General features: G+C 35.2%; 1 protein-coding gene across 1 annotated transcript in view; it reads left to right on the top strand.

The window, feature by feature from the left end:
• The window catches only part of LOC120768256 (serine-rich adhesin for platelets), a 30929-nt gene extending 10102 nt beyond the window's left edge, over window positions 1-20827 (top strand). Inside the window, exons 2-9 of the mRNA XM_040094853.1 lie at window positions 16173-17146; window positions 17209-17993; window positions 19124-19343; window positions 19409-19677; window positions 19752-19913; window positions 19994-20189; window positions 20301-20387; window positions 20519-20827. Of these exons, the coding sequence (XP_039950787.1) occupies window positions 16173-17146; window positions 17209-17993; window positions 19124-19343; window positions 19409-19677; window positions 19752-19913; window positions 19994-20189; window positions 20301-20387; window positions 20519-20698 (2873 nt within the window). The 3' untranslated portion in view covers window positions 20699-20827. The remainder of the gene's footprint in view (window positions 1-16172; window positions 17147-17208; window positions 17994-19123; window positions 19344-19408; window positions 19678-19751; window positions 19914-19993; window positions 20190-20300; window positions 20388-20518) is intronic.
• Window positions 20828-21292: the final 465 nt, after the last annotated feature.

The following is a 21292-nucleotide window of genomic DNA, read 5'->3' as shown; positions in this document are numbered from 1 at the left end:
TTCACTTATTAACATCGCCAACACGCCTATCCAGTACTGCCAGCTTTACAATTTTAGCGTTAATCGCCACCATAGAAGATTGATTGATAGAGAATAATGCTTACACGAAATTTTTATTACTTTTGCACACAGGCACCTGCACACATGAGCACATGTGTACATACATATATACAAATAATTATCATTATTATCTATTTGAAGATCACTTGCGGCAGCAAATACTTAATGTGAAACCATTGTAACATTTCGAAAATCGAACGTAAAATGGGAAAAAATGCCGGGCGGGCCATAAAAATAAAACAGAAAACTTAAGAAAACACTAATAGTAAAAAGTGTAAATAAATTAAAGCAAGAAATAAAAAGGCTGAACAACTGTGCACGCACATAAACTCAAATTTATGAATGTAAACAAACTGGCAACACGTAAGGTAGCACCCAATGGACGCACATAAATGCTGCTGTTTCGCAAGCAATCCACCTCAGCCGCTGAGTTATATACCGCGCGCTGACTACTCTACGCGAATGCCAATGAACGGTTGATTGTACCGTTCGACCAAGTCGGGTGGTGTTTGCTGGTTTGTTGCTTATAAGTTATTTGATTTAGCAATCAAATTACGCCGCTGTGCGTGGAGTAAATTGTAGGATAGGGAATTGTTGGGCGCTCATTCGCAATACCGCGAATGAATTGTTAACAAATATATTTATATGTACTATGTGTATTGTTGTTTTTGTACGGTCACTCGTGTAATAGCCTATCATTTAGCTACATGTTTAATACGTAGAGCAGGCGATAGCGTTGAAGCGGGGGTAGAGAGTGAGCGTTGGGCGCTGATTTTAATATGGTGTGCGAAAGACTTGAATACATAAGTGCCAATTCGTTACATAGCAATTGGTTGCTTTTCATTTTTACCTTTTTTTTCCCCAATTTTAACTTACGAAATATTGAAAAATCACACGAATTCCTATTTTTTTCTTTAAATTCTCAAATGAGTTTTTAATTTTTTAATGCATACACTTATTGCTTTTTATTTTATCTTATTTTTTCCAAGCCCCTCTGACACCATTACGCCCGTAAAAATTAATAACACCCGCATGATCTCAATAGGCTAGCAGATCAAATTAGATTCCGTAACAATTATCTACGCAAAAACGAAAAGTTTTAATTTCGCAATCCATCAACAGCGGTTGTGTGTTTTTATTATTAGCTAAAATTGTTTCGCGCATTAAAAATTTAAGTTGGCTGATTATTGTTAATTAATAAACTTACAAAATTTCTAGGAAATGAGTAGAGGCTAGAATTTATTTTTAAAATGAATTGTTTAAAAATTAAAAAATGAAGTATATACACACGCACGGAATTTAAATAAATGACAAATTTTGAAAGAAAAACGGCATTTCCATTTAAAATTGCTGATATAAGTAAATTTCAACAAATTGCAAAAAAGATCCGCATACTTTTGAATAAAAATAATACCGTTCAAGAAATCAAAATGTTTAACATTTTCATGGTAAAAAAAAATTACTTTTTTTGCGAATTTATTTCTTAAGTATGGATTGAGTAATTTTATTCGGACCTTTTGTAAAATATTGAAAATACTTTTGACAATATAGGGTAATTGTATCTATCAGTATATTATTAGCTGTCGGTCCCGCGTTCCAAATAATTATAATATATCATCATATAAATATTTCTCACTGAATAAAAGTGGCTGTATCACTTTTAGTTTTTATTCATTTAAATAGTAAAAGTTAATACTCAGAATCTACAATTGTCAAGTAAAAACAGCAATAAAAGCTACCACATCATGCATGCGATAATTAGTCTTAATAACATCATCCGTTCTTTGTGGTAGGTATTCGCTTAGCTTAGCGGTTATTCTTGTGGTTAGGCGTTACACTAAAAAAACGTTAACAATACAACAACTATAAGTGAACAAAGAACATTGAAAGTGGTATAATGTGCAAGTAATCGCAACATTTCATTGAAATCGCATGCATCAGCTGAGGCGTACAACGGCACGGCCCTTTTTCAATTTTCTGTTCCATTTCACCATACAATTAAATTCATTCATTCATTTTATATAGTATTGCATGGTCTTTATTATTCCAACCTTTTTTTTTTTGCACTCAAAGTGAAACTGATTTTCCTCACAACTTTCTTGAAAAATGTGCAACTTGGTGTTCGCGGTCATAAGGTAGCTGCTGTGGAAAAAGCTAGGCGTATTTGGAAAGGAAAAACTAATCACATCTAGAGCAATAAGAAAATGCAGATATTGTTTGAACTTTATGAGCTGCCACGTTGCTGCGCTGCAACTTTCCACATCACCTAGCTTCCCGGCGGCAGAAGCTTTTCCGCACATTTTGTGTAAATACCTGTGGTTCCATACCACTGGTAAGTCTACAACATTTTAATTTAAAGGGCAACAACAACATGACAAGAAAAGCAAATGTTGCCTTTGTGGCACACATACAGAAAAATGTGGACGGAACAGTTGCGTTAATATATTCAGGAACACCAGTAAATACGTCGAGATGTAATAATTATTTCACAAGACAATTTTTTTAATCTTTGCATCATTGAGTGAAACTTGTACAATAAAACTTGAACAATAAAAACATATATTTTCATAAAATTTTATAAAAAAAAAACAAGAAAAGTCTTGAATTTTTTACAGCAAAAAAGGGTTTAAAAATATATTTATATTGAATTTGATCGATCAATTTATGTATATGGCAGCTAAATGCTTTAGTGAATCAATTTGAACAATTCCTTCTGATATTAAGAAGATAACCTAACAAATAAAAAAACGGTTTTCGAAACAAGGGCTTGATTTTAATCGAACAGTCTGTATGGCAGATATATTCTATAGAGTTTCGACATCGGCGATTCCGAGCACGAGCAACTTATTACGGAGAAAAGAACGTGTGCAAAATTTCAGATCGATATCTCAAAAACTGAGGCACTAGTCGCGTATATAATCGTCTTAGCTCGTCATGCAGATTTTTTTCCGAAGTCCGAAATCTTTCATGGTGTTATAAACTTCGTGGCAAACTTAATATACCCTGTGCAGGGTATAATAAATAATTTTAGGAGCATAGATTTCGAATATCCACAAATATATGACCACCACTGTGTATATAGGCACGCTATTGTTGTGTTGCTTGTGTTTCGTATTGTTGCATTTGCTGTCAAAGGTTCTCACGTTCTCGTCTGTTCACTGTTGCAAAAAATGTTTTCGCTCACCACTCTTCTTCCGGTTGGTATGCAACGGTGTGCAACGGTGCTCGGCTTGGCGGCAGAATGTTTCGCTACCTAAAGCCGTTAAACTTATGTACATATGTGCGTTGTTGTTTTTGTTGTTTTTCATTGCATATAAGCAAACATAATGCAAAAAGTACATATTAATTGTATTATATGCTATTTTTGCTCTTTCTTCCTTATTTCGATTTAATGCAGATTCACTTGCGGTGCATAAATTTGACAAGAAACGAATGAATTAATTTTGTTTTTATTTTTACGAATTTCACACAACTCATTACAGTCGCTTCTGGTGTATTTGTAGGGGCTTCCTCATAAGTAATAGTGTTTATATGTAAATATATATATATGTAAGTAATCATTAAGTGTAGTACTGAACACGACAGCGTTGTAATGTGTGTTTCCGTGAGACTCGGAAAGGTTTAAAGGGTGAATAATTTGAGCTAATTGTAAGCAAGCAATAATGAGAAAAAGTGGCAACTTCCTAATAAGGTTATACATATGTATATCAAATATGTCAACAGCAAATGTAATTCTTGCCAAATGTTCCTCACCTCACAAAACTAATATATGTACATACACACTTGCAAAAGAAAACACAACAAGCACGATCGCACGTAACAGTTTTCCAAAAATCGCTTGCAATTTTCAGAAATAAGAATCACGCATTGTAGACTTTTTAAACACAAAAAAAATTAAAGTTTGCAGGCCTGTAAGTCTATTATGGATATTGGGGTAGATACATATGTATATCGTCGCCTGAAATGCAAAATAACGTAACATCACTTTTCGTAGGTTTACAGGAGAAGCAAAAAACCGTATAAAAAGAAAACCACTTGAGATATTGAAACAAAATTTTCAAATCTGAATTAACATGAACCTATAAGTATATTTTAGAAAAAAATAATGAAAAAATTAAGCAAATTTTATAGTAGGTGTCTTACGTTATTTTGAATTTTCATTTCTGAAACAAAATAACGTATGATCAATCTAAATTTGTATAAAATTAAAAATTTGAATATTAATACTTTTTTTTAATTTTAAATAAAAACAGTTGCAAATTTTTCATATTTCATGTAATTTTTATTATTAATATGTACATAAGTACTAGAAAAAATGTAAATATTTCAAGCTAAAAAATGAGGATAATGTTTAATTATTATTTATGAAATAACTAATTATTCAAAAGGTATATTATCATAAAAGTAATAACAGTCTGCTGGAATTAAAGCTTCTGGGTCCTGCAGATGTTGCCATTTCTTCTTAGTTATTGTTAGACTTTGTAAAAGAATAGGCTGCTGAATTCCTAGAAATGCACGGGTCTGATAACTTGGATCATGGAGTCGCTAAACCGAACTCTGGCGGCTCCTCCTCTATCCATATACCGAGGGAGTTGTGGGTGGGAACAAGCCGTTGGAGAAAAGGGACAATATCTTCCAGGCCGAGATTGGAGCCATTAAGATAGCAGTAGATATTGATATCATCGGCCTTAACACCCGCGCCGTTAGTTCTGCTTTCTCCAGACTGGACAAGGAAGCAAAACAAATGGCTCTGGCAGTGAACGAGGGCAACACGAAATATCTCCTGTCATCAAAAACAAACAGTTGTCGCACTCGCGACTTGGAACTCACGTCACTGTTGACAGTCATAACTTTGAAGTCGTAGATAATTTCGTCTATCTTGGAACCAGCGTAAACACCACCAACAACGTCAGCCTAGATAACTCTTGCAAAAAGGTGCTACTTCGGACTGAGTAGGCAATTGAGAAGCAAAGTCCTCTCTCGACAAACAAAAACCAAACTCTATAAGTCACTCATAATTCCCGTCCTGCTGTATGGTGCAGAGTCTTGGACGATGTCAACAACGGATGAGTCGGCGTTGCGAGTTTTCGAGAGAAAAGTTCTGCGAAAGATTTATGGTCCTTTGCGCGTTAGCCACGGCGAATTCCGCATTCGATGGAATGATGAGCTGTACGAGATATATGACGACATCGACATAGTTCAGCGAATTAAAAGACAGCGGCTACGCTGGCTAGGTCATGTTGTCCGGATGGACGAAAACACTCCAGCTCTGAAAATATTCGACGCAGTACCCGTCGGGGTAAGCAGAGGAAGAGGAAGACCTCCACTCCGTTGGAAGGACCAAGTGGAGAAGGACCTGGCTTCGCTTGGAATATCCAATTGGCGCCACGTAGCGAAAAGAAGAAACGACTGGCGCGCTGTTGTTAACTCGGCTATAATCGCTTAAGCGGTTTCTACGCCAATTAAGAAGAAGAGATATAAGAAATCGTTTTACGAATGAAGAAAACGATTTTTTATCGAATCGTTTCAGCGCGCAATTTTTATGGGCCAGTCCGTATCAAATTTGATCAAATGGTACTAGGGCATCAACATGAATGATTTACCTTTTATTCAGCACTCTATATTTTTAGAATAACACACTTATGAGAAACAATTTATAAGCAAATGCGTATTCAAAATAAAAATATGTGCAATTCCATCTTACGAAAAATCAATTAAAAATTTAAATTAAGAATGTCTGTTTTTAATATGCTTGCAGAATTAATTTCTGTCTCTTCATTTTCCATATATCAAGAGTGGTTGAGTTACAATCACTTAACACTTGCGCCCAAGAGGAATATGATCGATAATACCGCAAGGCACTCGCCGCCTGTCAGTGTTCAAGTCATTAAGTTAAGATGTTACAGCTCATTTTCATGTTGCGTTGCACAGTAGCTATAAGATGTACATATATGTATTTACATATGTAAATGTGCCTTCATCAAAGAGAAGCAGTGATTCGATCAAATTTCTAATTAAAATTCTAAATGAATGCAAAGCGCAACAATAATTGAGCAACAACAAAAATAAAAATACAATAAAAACAACAATGGTGGCTACTGTGCTTGAATTTGCGGCGATCGCTTTTGCATGCAAATTAGTTTTCACCATATTTAGAAGTACGAGATTGCAAAATCGTGGAGCGTGTGGAGCGGCACACACATTATCATACGAGTTTATAGTATATCGCTGTCGTAACAGCCTTTCTAGCGAAAATATGACAATGAAGGGCCATACAAAATGATGCAGATACGTTTATATGTATGTGTGCTTATATGCATGTCGGTGTATTGAATTTAATTTTTCAATTTTAATTATGGACTGAGTTGATGAGTCAACACTAAATTGCAAATGCACTTTAACACGAAAACTGTCATTGTTATTAATTTTGAAACATAGTTGATTTTGTCGTAATAATTTTAAAATAGCATCCAAATATTTTGGAAAAAAATCCAATTTAGCATCACTTCTTCGACTAAATAAGTATTAGTTCATTGTATGGAGTATAAATTTTATAAATATTTTCAACGGATCAACATTTCTTCTTCCTTAAGCGGTTCGATGGGTTTCCTCGGGTAAAAAACAGCCTTTTTTAACAATTTTTTTTTTAAATACTTTAAACTCGACCATTGCGACGCCATTTCCAGTGACCCCTCGTAAAAAAGATGCGCCCGCGTTGGCAGAATAACTCCTTACAGGATCATCTAAAGTGAAAAAATACGTGTTTTAGTTAAAACCTTAACTTAGAACTTGGACGAAGAAAAAAAATTAAAATTGGATTTTTGGCACACATTTTTACAAAAATAAAAGAAAATTTCGCGACATTTTTTTTCAAATAGTTGGAATCGAGAAAAACTCTTCGTCCAAGTCTTTAAGAATTGTATCTCAAGGACCTGTGTAAAATTTCATGATGATCGGTGAGTAGTTTTTGGAAAATTTTTCAACCGATTTCAAAAATACAGTTTCGAGAAAACGCGTTTAAAAGCGGCACACTTATACCATGTTCAGACCGAAAATTTAAAAGATTAGATTATATTTAAGCATTTCATAACCCAACAGTGTTCTCACTGGCGTTAGAAAGATCAAAAAACAGCTGTTATTGTCATTCAAGTATCCACATCGCTTAATATTTATCAAAAGAAAAGATTGTCATACAGTATTTTGAAATAAAAATACGACTTTTTTTTAATATTTTCCATATAATAGAAGTAATGGATGCATTTTTTCATTTGTTAAGTCGATTTTCAGATGAAATTAGATTCATTGCTTTAAAAAAAATTTGTTTGTTTACATTTTTTTCCCTTTGCAGTGTCTAAATCAGCTGTGATAATGTAACAGACTGCCAGTGCTGACAAGTAGATTGCGCAAAATCAGAGTCGCTCAGAGAGATTTAGCGTGGATCAGTTTCAAATCATTTCAATGAAGTGATTTGGAACTGTAATTTTTGTATGGCGAAGTCTTGATAAATTTTTAAGATTAGTGGGATAATCCATTCAACAGCCGAAATCGTGTGATTAAGTGTCGGTCTGAACATGGTATTAGCCTAGCTAGCTTCGAGCGCACAAGTTCTCAAGGCAGTATCTCTGAAACTATTACACGGATCAACTTGATTTAGGACAATATTCTAGAGGTGTTGTAGAATTTAATAAGACAATAAAGAAATTAGATTTTTTGAAACCCGTAAATTCATGTAACCCCTTAAGTACAAAAGTCCATGCGTAAACAATTCTCAAGAACATCATGTAATGAAATTCAAATAATAAAATTTATGTAGAATATTTCATAATAGCTGTCTTTGATTCGCCATTTCTCTGCTCGCTTACGTTCTTTTGTCATACAAATCACAAGTAAAAGCAACGAGTTACCGAGTTGAATTCGTTCAAGACAGTTTGTGGATACATCATTAAAGTCGATTATCCGTTAATTTCAATGCTACCAAGTTTTATTTTGGACATTTAAGGTCCGTTTTTCTATTGTGAATGGTTCAAATGACAAATAAAAATACAAATATCTTTTTTCTTTTATTTTTAAAACTAAAAGACTTAAAATCAATTATAGTACTGATTACTGCAACTTTTTTAACACGAAAAAAAACTTCTAACTAAGAAAGAATGATAACAATATTGGGCATGCGTCGGAAAACATGTTATTAGCGCAGGACTGCACCACAAGTGCTCTCCGTTTGTTGAACATCTGTTCGTAGTTCGATTGCTGGAGAATAACAACTAATAAAGTTGCTAAAATCATTAGGTTTATATTTCTTCACTTGGATCGAAATTGCTAATTTTTTTAATGCAAATTTTTCTGTTCTAATTATCCAACTATGAATTTTTGTTTTCAATAAATTCCAATGTCATGACTTTTGAGTTCGATTTGCAGACTCAATTGAATTAACTGCGACATTCGTGAATTTTTTTTGCGTGTACTCACACCTTAACTGCCTCTACCGATTGCACCATGTACCTGTGTATATGCGTCGCTCCCGAAAAGCGTCGAGCTTAAAGTCACACTTCATGATGTACGTGCGAATGTTATTTATTGTACTCGCACACTTAAAATATGGCGCTGCCTGACTGACTCTTACTTGTAAATACACGGCTCTAACAATGGCTTTGACTCCGTCAACGATTCTGACTCATCACATGTTTACGATATTTGTGTATCTGAATGGAAATAAACAAAATAATTTGTCGTTGAATTATAAATAAAATTTGAACAAAAATAATTAACAATTTTTTTTATATTTCTCTCACGGAGTAAGTAAAAAACGAGAAAAAATTTAACATCGGTTGCAAATAAAAGACCTTTCCATACAAGAATTTAATTTTGAACGTTCATTGTGTATGGCAGTTATATGCCATACAGTTTCAATCCGAACAGTTTGTCCAGAGATTATACTGTTGCCTTGGACTACACCTTGTCATTTAAAAAATTTTTCCATACAAGAACTAAAATTTGAAAATTCAGTGGCAACTATATGCTATATGTATGTAGTATGAGGTACGAAACTAAGTTAATTGATTGCGCGATCAGTTAGTGGTGATGATGGTGATGATTTTGATATATTCTAAACGTCATAAACTTGACCTACTAGAGTAGATATTTGAAAAATAAACTGCCTCCACATTAGTGACTTTGTTTCTGTGTCATATACTTTTGGTTGTGCGAAAGTGTCCGATTTTTTGCAAAACAATCGACATTTGCGGGAAGTGCTGATTTTTTTCATTCAGTCAAAGGAATTGGCGCCTGAAGCACACCAACTACAAAAAGTTTATGAACACAAAATCCTTCGAAGACGGTTAATTGACGACGTTGCTCTATGAGGATCCGTGTCAAGCGCAAGAAAAGCTTACTATAGTATTGGGAGTCACACGCAAGCCATTTAAAAGGGACTGCATGCACTGGAAATGATTCAGAAACAAAAAAACTGTTTTTCCCTATTACCTCAACCAGGAGAGGAATGAAAAGTGATTCTTCTGTACGACAACGCTCGGCCTGACATTGCCAAACTCGTTCAAACGTTTAAATAGCCCTACCCCACTCACTTTATTCCCAAGATATTGCACCGTCCGATTATTAATTATTCCGTTCGATGGCATATGGTCTGGCTCAGAAGCAATTGTACTCACAAGACGACATCGAAAAATAGCTTGATTCTTCGATAGCATTACAAGATGAAGAGTTTTAATGTAATGGTATTCGAACTTTACCAGAAAGATGGGAAAAATTGTGACCAACAATGAGCAATACCTCGAATAATTCATTTGCAACCATTTCCTTACAATAAAATTTCGTTTTCATTAAAAAAAACAGTGAGAACTTAGTTGCGCACCAAATAATATAATATAGCTTCTTGGGGAGAAACAGACATATGCTTAATTACTGATCGATATCTCAAAACTGAATGGCTAGTTCGCGATATACAGACAGACAGACGGACACGGCTTAATAGATTCAATTCGTAGCAATGATATAATATACTCTATAGGATCTTTAACGCTTTCTTCTGAGGGTTACAAACTTCTGGGCAAACTTGACATACACAATTCAGGGTATAAAAATGTTTGAAATATGTTTTATCATGAGAACGCTCAAATTGAATTTTATGAAAATGACATAATTCGGGCGGAAACCTTTTTCTTAGTTGCTTTTCGCACATCACGTTTATTTTGGTGTAAAAGTCAACCCAACAGCACTTTAACTTTTGGATTAACTCATTAAAACACTGTAATACATGCATATAAACACCTTTACGTACATATGTATGTATGTATATGGGTACATGGGCAGTATAAACTGCCTGGTTTGGGCGAAAACTTCATTTAAATTCAAATTCCCATACAAAGGGAAGTCAACGAAGCGGAAGTTCACAACACAGCGCAAGGCAGCCTACCTAACTAACTAACCAAGCAAACGAGTAACCAGCCAACCAAGCAGTCATCCAACTAGTCAGCGAGTTACTCAAAGCCAACAACAAAGCTGTGTTTAAACGCCAGCAAAGCTTTGTAGCACCAAGCAAGCAGAATGTAAGCGACAGGCGAATGACACTGCATAGGAATCAACTGCTGGCGCTTCGTAAGCTGAAGTGCCTCTTCTTATGAGAGCGTCGTTTAAAGAGTTTTACATCTCAATTTCTTTGCTATTTACTGTTATTAAATATATTATGGTGTTAATAGAATTGATGTAAAAAATTTTTAAATCGATTTTATATATTTTTGCTCTAATTTACATATGTACATATGTATGTATATACATATATGTATGTATACATTCGATATTACTAATTTATCATTAATAATTAATTCATTCATTTTATGCTGTTAAAGTAGAGAAAAACGGAAGCGGAAGCGCTGTAATTAAAAACAAAAAAAATATATATATATAAACTATTTATTTTTTTTGTTCTTTTATTCTTACTCTATTGTGGGAAAGTGTTGGTTTTTTTTGAAATTATTTTAAGTTTACTGTATTAAATCCTGAAGCGGGTATATTAAGTTTGCCGCGTGGTTAGCAAAATTCTGATAAACCCCTATAGAGTATACATACATACAGTGGTGGCCATAACATATGCAACTAATACATTAGTTTAGAAAAAGTGTATATATTTTACCAATAACCTTTGCAAACCGTCGATTGGATATGAAATTATTAAAATTTGGTATTTTTACTTTTATTTAACGTTTTTAAACAAAAAAATTTCATTCATAAAAAAAAAATAAGAATACCATTTTGATTTCAACTCTAAAATTACGTGGACAAAACATATGCAACTCCGAGTTTGAGTTCAAGTAACACTATTATAGCGGTATTTTTCTGTTACCATTGTGGCTCCACATTATAAATAATGGAATATCGTTAGTTTTTGTAAATGAATTATTTTGTTAATTCCGCCAAAGAAACGTGGTTTTTGTTTATTGAAAATGGCGAGAGACAATTTTGGAATTGTACTTTGGAAGTGAATTATTTCTGAATTTGAGAAAGGAATGGCACAAAAAAAAACATTGCTATAAAATATGAAATGCACAAAAGCACAATTTCACGAAAAATCAAAAAATCGTTACAACAAAAGAAGTTTTTGTTATACACCGAGGCGGTCGCGTTCGCAAAACGAGCCAAAGGACAGACAATTCAATAGTAAAACTAGCGAAAAAAATCCTGAAATTGTCTCACCACAAATAATTAAAGATTTATATTTGCAAATATCCACAAGAAGTGCACGTAGGCGCCTCTTAAAAGCTTCCCTAAGAGGCGGTTGTCTCTAGTACAAATCGACGGTTTCGGTAAAAAAAAGCTAAGCGTTTGAAATTCGCTAAAGGGCATCTAAGTTGGCCAATTAGTAAGTGGAAAACGGTTCTATTCGGTGATGAGTCAATGTTTAACTTAATAGGCAGTGATAGAATGTCTTATGTGTGAAGGCCAGTAAATAAAAAATATGATCCTCGTCATTGCAAGACAGCAGTAAGGCATGGTGGAGGAAATGAAATGGTGTGGGGCTGCTTTTCTGCTAACAGAATCGAGCCATTATATAAGATTAATGGAATTTTGAATCAATACGACTTCAAATGTATTTTAGAGTGTATATTATTGCCCTATGCTAGATGGGAAATGCCATTCCGTTGAGACTTCCAACTGGACAATGACCCAAAGCACTCGGCTAAAGTAGTATAAGTCTTGGTTTGAAGCAAACAACGTTAATGTTATGAAAAGGCCACCACATTCACCAGACCTCAACCCTATTAAGAACTTAACGGAGCTGGTTAACAGGCGCGTAGATAGGACTAATCTTAAAAATAGCAATGAACTTTTTAAAGGACTTCAAGAAGCTTGGAAATCGATTCTGATGAAAATCATAGATAATTTAATTGCCGCAATCTCGAGAAGATGTGCGGAAGTGATAAAAAAACTATGGATTTGGAACAAAATATTAGTAAATCCTATTATTTACCATTGTTTCCAAAAAGTTGCATATGTTTTGTCCACGTAATTTTAGAGTTGAAATCAAAATGGTATTCTTATTTTTTTTTTATGAATGAAATTTTTTTGTTTAAAAACGTTAAATAAAAGTAAAAATACCAAATTTTTATAATTTCATATCCAATCGACGGTTTGCAAAGGTTATTGGTAAAATATATACACTTTTTCTAAACTAACCACTGTACATGTAAATGATCAGAGCGATAGCTGAGTCGATTTACCATGCTCGTCTGTTTATTTTACGGGAACTTAGTCCTCAAGTGATTGTATGAAAAACTTTTTTATTTGACAAGATATCTTCACGAAATTTGCCATGGTATATAAAATAACCGATTAAAATCAGTATAAAGATCTTTTTATACCCTTTCAGTAATTATTTAGCATTAATTTCATTTAATTTTTTTTTTTAATTTCTGAATGTATATTAATAAAATTATATGAATTAGTTATTATTTAAAATTGTAAATATTTCAAGTTTTATTTATTTATTTTATTTTATTTTATTTTTTTATTATTATTTTTATTTTTTTTATTTATTTTTATTTTTTTTTAATTATCTCTCAAATTTCCTGGGTTATTTTGGAACTAGCAGCTCAGTGTCTCTCAAAGGCTCAGCTTCTTTACTTGGTATCTGTTTACTAAATACTATACTTAATCATTATATTCATGATTATTATCTGCAATTAATTTACTTTTTTCGTAATAATATGCTGACTTCGTAAAATGTGTAAGACTTACTTCAGATAAGAATATTGTAATACAATATACATACATACATCAGCATCTGCTCGTCTTTTCAAGCTGAGTCAACATTCTCAAAAGTACATTTTTTACCGACAGCTATTTTGAAAAGCATATGCACTTGCTCACCGTACAAATTTTGCACATGCAATTAGTCTTATGAGTGTTCTTACAGTGTGATACCCATACTTTAAGCCTCTTTTTGTTTTTAAATACGACTTTCAACTTTCCGAAAATTATGTTAAGATATTTTATTATTAAATTTTTTTAGAATTATCTACAAGTGAAAAAATTTTTCTGATTAAGCGGTTACGAGAAAATTTATCTAGAAAATTAATTAATCAGAATGATCTACATATCCTTTCTACTCTCACTTTGATTTAGCCCTTTTCTTTTTTTGCTGAACTGAATCTATATATGTATAATCGTAATTGGACAAAGACAGCTTCTAGTAGGGACTTGCTACAATAACAAAAACTCCGTGATAAACAATACACAGCGCACTCGTAAAATGTGTTCTGTGATGGCGGAGCAAAATACGTAAATAAATGTGAAAAAAAATAGTATGGGCACACTTTGCCTGTTTCATTGGCTAACACTTATCCACTTTGTTGTGCATTTAATGCAATTAATCACTTGAGAATTGTCAGCATCTGACCTTGACTTCGTACACTGGACGCATGCGCTGGCGTTAATTTAACAAGTTAAACACGACAATGAGTATGCATGTACGCGGCAACAATAAGATGGATGAGTGTTTCATATGCGTTGAGTATAGAATATGAATGACATAACTTTAGTATTATTACACTTTGTAGAGATGTGCTATCTTTGTTTATGTGGCTGTAGTTTATTATAATTATTTGAGTTAATATGAATCTTCTTACTGACTAAGTTCTCTCGTTATTTTTGTTTTTATACGTATATTCGCTAAAGCGGTTAATGTTATCAGTGTCTGAAGGGAATATGAGTCATATTTCTAGTAATTTAGTTGAAGGCAATAAAATACAATGACCTAAGCTGCACATTTCATTATTAAAACTTTTGTTCACTCTTTAATTGGCACATATAAGATAATCATATTAGCGGATATGGTTCATATAGAGAACGGACGGACTAGCTCTAACCTCCATTTTAAATAAAATTTTTAATATCGGTTAAATATGTATAGTTCTGAACATGCTAACGCTTAATCAAATTTTCTCTACACTTTTATATATACAGTAGTAAATAGGTTCGGTTTGGATGGCCTTTCCTTTCAGTGAATTTAGAATTTTTCGCTTTTGACTCATTTTCGGTGCGCCATTGCTCAATTGGTGTACAGTTTGAACATCATATTCATAAACCCACGTCCCGTTGCCAGAAATTCGTTGACAAGCCTCTATTTTGGGACCTCGACCAGACGTCGTTACTGAAAAAATGCATATCTTTTGGGATGAGTCTAGCATTGACACGCTTCATACCCAAAACACCCATAGCAGCATGTGTTCAATCGATTCATAACTAATGTTGAAATCCTCTGCTATATCTATAATGACAGGAGGGCGATTTTCAAGCTCCATTCCTTTAACTTTTTCGATGTTAACGTCATTGACAGAGGTTGATGGAGGACTTGCATGAGGCAAGCTATCGATTACTTCACGGCCTTCACTGAATACTTTGTGACACTCAAATACTTTTTGTGATAAAGTATACTTATTCTGTAACATTTTCAACGACTTGTGATTCCACTGAAAACACAAAATTTCAAGCAAACTCGTTGTTCTATTTTTTATCAGCTGCCAAACTCATACTAATAAGCATACTGTGATCAAATATGACTCGGACTGGTCCTGTGAAATAGATAAATTAGTTATAATGGTGATCTTAAATATGTAGGAGTTTAAAGTTATTTTTTAATCCAAAACTATACATATGTGATTGTTAATCAATATTACCTGTCCGGATCCACCCCAGGTGCGTAAAAGCGCACAATTATATCTAGAAAGACCACGATTCAATTTAAGCTTGGGTAAGGGATTAAGGGACAAATTGATTAATAAACTTTTCAAATAACAATTAGAATTCAAATTATTAATTTTTGGTACTTAATTATCAGCCACTGTGATAGAAGGACTAAATAAAATTAATTGCTAAAACCAATAATGTATGCTCCGCACAAAATGCTAAAAAATCAACGTTCGCAAACAATTTTCTAAACTACTCATTCATTTATTTTACATACACGTATATATGAGTATACCACCTAGCTGTCCGTCGTACACAAATAACTACGATGCTTCACATCGTTACAATCTGTCTGGCTGGCCGCGTGACAGTCGACCCATTAACAATGCTACGCTTTCAGCTAATAAGTCGCGTAAATAGAATTCCAGCTGCCGCATTAATTTGAATTCATTTAAAATTGTGAATCAAATTGAAATTAAATTGCAAATAAAAAAATAATCATACATGAGAATAACAGTAGCATATCAAAAGCGCAGAGAATTCGCATTTGAACTTGAAATTTTATTATCACATTGCTATTAGCGCGGCTGTGGGACGGCAGTCGAACGACGAGAAGCCACCAGTTGGGAGTGTGTTTTAATTTCCGTGCTTTTTACGTAATACGTATAATATTGTTGTTGTAGGCTTTTATTTTTCTTTGTGGTAAATTAATATAATAGAAGTATATTTCAACGAAAATGTAAAATAAACAATCAACAAAGAGTGTGTGGTTAGCTTTACCTTCGACGATGTTAGACGACTTATAAAGTGTTTACAAATATCGGATAATCATTCAGCATTTTAAGCCAACAAAAAACTAATAACTATTTGTACAGCCCTTGAAAATTTTATCTTCTATTTTATATTTGCAGACGAGGACGCTTTAATTTCGAAAGAAAATCGTCACCCAAAAAGCAATAGTAAAAGTCAGCACTCGTTTAAGGAACTGCAGGCGCAGACAGAACAACAGCAATCGCCTATAACTAGCTTAAAGCTCACCAGCGCAGCAGCAGCAGTTTCAAATTCCCGCCGTAGCACTAACGAAGTAACAGCGACTGCCGCAAACACCCCAATTCCAACAAACAGTAGAACACCAACGACCAAAGTAACCTCAGCAACTCAGCAAAAGCCAAACACACCTCAAATCAAACAACAGACAGTGCAACAGCTTAAACAGGGGCAGCAACTGAGTGGCCGCAATAGCAGTCACAATAATAGCAAACATAATACTGCTGCGTTAGAATATCACCACAACAGCGCCGACGTTTGCAGTGAAGCGCCAACTTCAAAGAATTCCGCTACACTCGTTGGTAGCGCCACTGCGGCAACTGGATTAGCGTGCATACGTACAACAACTGGTGTAGTGCCAACGCCAGCGACGTCAACGGCTGTCACGCCGGCGTCGTCGTCTGCGTTCACAACCTCGCCAAAAGCGAGCAATAAAAAAGTGATGCACAGTCACGCCACGGCGACCCAGCATAGCGGACAAACAACAGTGGTTGGTCATCATCGCGGCTTTTCGCAACCATCTGTGACAGTGGCGGCCAATTCAGCAGGCGATCCATGGTTTTTACAATCCACCGGGCATCAAATGCCGCCGACAGCGCCTTTGCGACATAATAAACGACCCGCGCCGCAACCCAATCACAGTAACAGTGTGGGTGGCGCTGGCCTAGGAATTGGCGTTGGCGTGGGAACAGGCGGGGGCGGCATTGCTGGTGCGGGGAGCATCGGTTTGGCGAACTCTAGCGGTGTTGGTGCCAATTTGTTGCATCAACAGCAGCTGAGTCAATCGCAGCCTCACATTGTACCGCCGAATATTCCGCCGCATCATCACAACAATGTGGTAATTATTGTAGCAAATATTAGTGTGAATTATTGTAATTTGTTTTTGTTTATACTTTTCAGAGTCAACATCACAACGCAATCCATTTGTCCTCGCATGCACTTAATAGTCATAATTTAATATCGACCGCGGTTGGTAGCAATCATTCACCAAAATCACCCAATCAACAACAACAGCAGCAGCATCATCATCATCAGCAGCAACAACAACAGCAGACGGCACAATTGACCGGCCCGACGACACAGCCGCATGCACATGCACACGTTTTATCCACCTTTGCACCAACTACTGGTAATTGTGCGCCCACGGGTGGTGTGACAGCCGCCGCGGTGGCCGCCGTCACACAACAACAGCAACAGCAGCACTTGCAGTTGCTGGCGAATGCTTCCAGCAATAGTAACAATAATCTGATGTCGTCCTCATTGAATGCGGCGCAGCATAGTGCCGCCTTATCGTTACATGAGCGCGGCTTACCACCAAAAAGTGGCGCCCATGTGGCCGGTTTGGGCGTCGGTTTGCACAGTAGCAATATGCTATTGCATCAAACACAAGCGCCCACATCGCTTTCGAGCAGCCAACAACAAACGCAATCGGCGATATCGCTGAACACAGCTGGCGGGAGTAGTAGTACTGGTGGTGTGGCTGCTGGTAGCGGTAGCTTAACTGGTACAAGCATGTCCACATCTTTGCACAGTTTTGATAGTGGCAGTTCGGCGGGCAATGCCTGGGCAAGTAATGCTAACGTGGCAGCGGCAGCTTTGCACTCACCCACTAACGCTTTAGGAGGCGGGAATCAACATCATTTACAACCTCAACGCAAATGTGAGGTTAAACTGAACGCAATGCCGTAAGTAATGCAATGCAAGGCAATCGACTTAGGCTCATTATTATTGCTATTGAAATGAGCGGTAGAGCTTCAATAAATAAAATATAAGTTAATTATAATTTTATTGTAGCGATAAGCAAAATGATTGGCTATTCGGAGAGTACTATTATAAAGGCACGTTAAGATAAACCTCGAAAACCCCTCTACTCACAAATCTCTAATAACGCTCGTTTATTAATATGATATTAACTAAATTTGAATACCTATAAAGTGGACGTCATCCGCTTATCTCTTTTTTATCTGTATTATTGTGCAATCATTATGCACATATGTATTTTATTGGCTTTGTTCAATATATAGTTATGTAAGTATGTATTTATATATACATACATAATCAAAATTTAGATAGCAAGCCAAGGATCCTGTGTATCTAAACATCACATTGTGCAAAATCTCAGATCGAAATATTAAAAGCTGATGGACTATATACAGACAGACGGACATATGTACATAGCTAAATCGAATCAGCTCGTGCTGATCATTTAATATATATTTTTTATATGGTATCCGAGGCTTTTTTCTGAGTGTTACAAAATTCGTGACAAACTTAATATACCCTGTTAATGGCATAAAATGCATCGCATTAAATATAATTGGTGGGCATGACTTCTTACCAACAACAACAACCCCTGGTGCTGGGAAGTTGATAGCAGGACCGTCATATATTTGAAAAGTTTTTGTACAGCAACTACAACACTTTCCTATTCAGATACTATCTCTGTATCTTATCACTAATAATGGCATACGCAAACGTAAAATCATGTACATATGTATATAGTGTAATATCGTTTCTGTTTAGCATTTAAGCTTCAGCTCCCTCTTTGGTAGGGTAGAATACCAAAATGTCCAAGTCAAAAGTAAGAAAATACCTAAAACGCGATAAAAGGCAACAAGAATCGCTGTTAATTGTCTTCCCGTATGTAAGCCAAATCTATGGTAGTGTTGTCTTTGTTGTAGCAACATTTACCTTATTAACTACTGTTGCTACTAGTGTTATAGAAATTCCTACTCCTAATTTCTTTCCCCCAGCATAAATTTGTTTATAAAAAATGTGTTTTTTTTTCGAATACTTAATTATATGCTTCGATCAGTTGGTTCCATGGCAGCATAACACGCGACGAAGCCGAACATCTGTTGCAACCACGCGAAGACGGCCTCTTTCTGGTGCGTGAATCGACGAACTTCCCGGGCGACTATACGCTATGCGTCTGCTTTCAGGGCAAAGTGGAACATTATCGTGTCAAATATTTGGGCAATAAACTAACCATCGACGATGAAGAGTATTTTGAGAATCTGGGGCAATTAGTTGCGGTAAGACAGACATTTGAATTAACTCACTTCAATTTTACGCACTGACTATTTGTCCAAAATTGTAGCATTATGAAGCTGATGCCGATGGCTTGTGCACACAACTCATCAAATGTTTACCCAAACAAGGAAGACAGGAGTTCTGCATTAATTCAAAAGATTTCCTTGATAAGGGATGGGTCATACCGGAGGCTGATTTGCAGCTACGCGAAAGCATTGGCAAAGGCGAATTCGGCGATGTGATGTTGGGTATACTGCGCAGTGAAAAAGTCGCCGTTAAGATGCTTAAAGATGAGGGCGCTGTTCAAAAGTTTTTAGCGGAAGCTTCTGTTATGACGTATGTCTATAAAAAAATTAAATGCTGGTGTTTGCCTCTAACACGAAACTATTTCATTTTTTTCCACTCAACAGTACATTAGAGCACGAAAACTTGGTAAAATTCATAGGATTGGTGTTTACAAGCAAACACATCTACTTGGTAACGGAGTATATGAGCAAAGGTTCGCTGGTCGATTATCTACGTTCGCGTGGACGGCAGCATATTACGAAAAAGGATCAAATCAATTTTGCCTAGTGAGTATGCAATGCATGTCATATATGTTCATCATTCACATAGCTATATTATTAATATACAATTTTCTTTTTCTGCGCAGCGATACCGCCTCCGGCATGGAATATTTGGAAGCTAAAAAAGTCGTGCATCGCGATTTGGCCGCACGCAACGTACTAATTTCCGAAGAGTGCGTTGCCAAAGTGTCCGATTTCGGTTTGGCGCGCGAAGAATGCTATAATCTAGATGTGGGCAAATTGCCCATAAAATGGACGGCGCCTGAAGCGCTCAAGAATGGTGTAAGTAAAAATTATTTATTTTATTAAGTAATATGTGAATGAGATTTGTCTATTTTAAGTAACATTCAACATGTACAAGCATTCACACAATTTTCTCATTTGTACTTTTAGCGTTTCTCCAACAAATCCGATATGTGGAGTTTTGGTATTTTGTTATGGGAAATCTATTCATTCGGTCGAGTTCCTTACCCCCGCATAGTAAGTATTAATGATTTAACTTATTCAAGGTTTTTTCCAAAACAAAATTAAGCTAAAAACCTAAATCATGTGTTATTTCAAATATTAAGAGTTGTTTAATGTTTATTTATTTTTTTTTCTTTGTAACCTAGCCCCTCAACGACGTCGTCAAACACGTTGAAGTTGGCTATAAAATGGAGGCACCCGAGGGTTGTCCACCAGAAATCTACGAGATGATGCGGCAGGCGTGGGACTTGAATCCCTCGAAACGTCCAACATTTTCTGAACTGAAAGTTAAATTGCTGCACCTGAAGAATACTACACCAGCGTGAGAGCATAATTGCAATGCACTACGAGTGTAGGGTGTGACAGTCAAACAAACTGCAAACAGCAAACATTTAAAACAATCCAATCCAATCGAAGTGAGCAACTTAAATTACCAAGTAATAAACACACACACACACACACATACATATATATTTATGAATTATGATTAATATTATTTAAGGTTAGAAACACTAAGGCAGGTTAAAAATTAAAAGAAAGGGACATTTATTGGTAAGCATAAAATTGTAAAATGTTAGATTTCATCAATTTATTTGTTTTTATTTGTATTGTTTTAAGTAAATATATTTGCAATTTAATTAAGTTGAAAATGTAAGAATAAGCTGGGTAGCGCACTTTTGAACGGCATTGTAATAAATACCTAATGTGTAATAAAAGGCAAATGATGGCGCTCGATTCGCCAATGCACGTGCGTACCCGGTGAAAATTGAACGATAGCAGCTAATTGACAAATTAAATGTGAGTTAAAACATAAATTTAAAAACTAAATCGAAAAATAATAATATAGAACATAAATATAAAAATTTGCCTAGTTTTTATGATTATTTATATGCGTATATTTGTTTTTAGTTTCTAATTAC

This window comes from Bactrocera tryoni, chromosome 1 (genome assembly GCF_016617805.1).
Source record: "Bactrocera tryoni isolate S06 chromosome 1, CSIRO_BtryS06_freeze2, whole genome shotgun sequence".
Lineage (NCBI taxonomy): Eukaryota > Metazoa > Arthropoda > Insecta > Diptera > Tephritidae > Bactrocera > Bactrocera tryoni.
The sequence above is the reverse complement of the archived record's forward strand: the minus strand, read 5'-3'. Positions and strand labels throughout refer to the sequence as shown.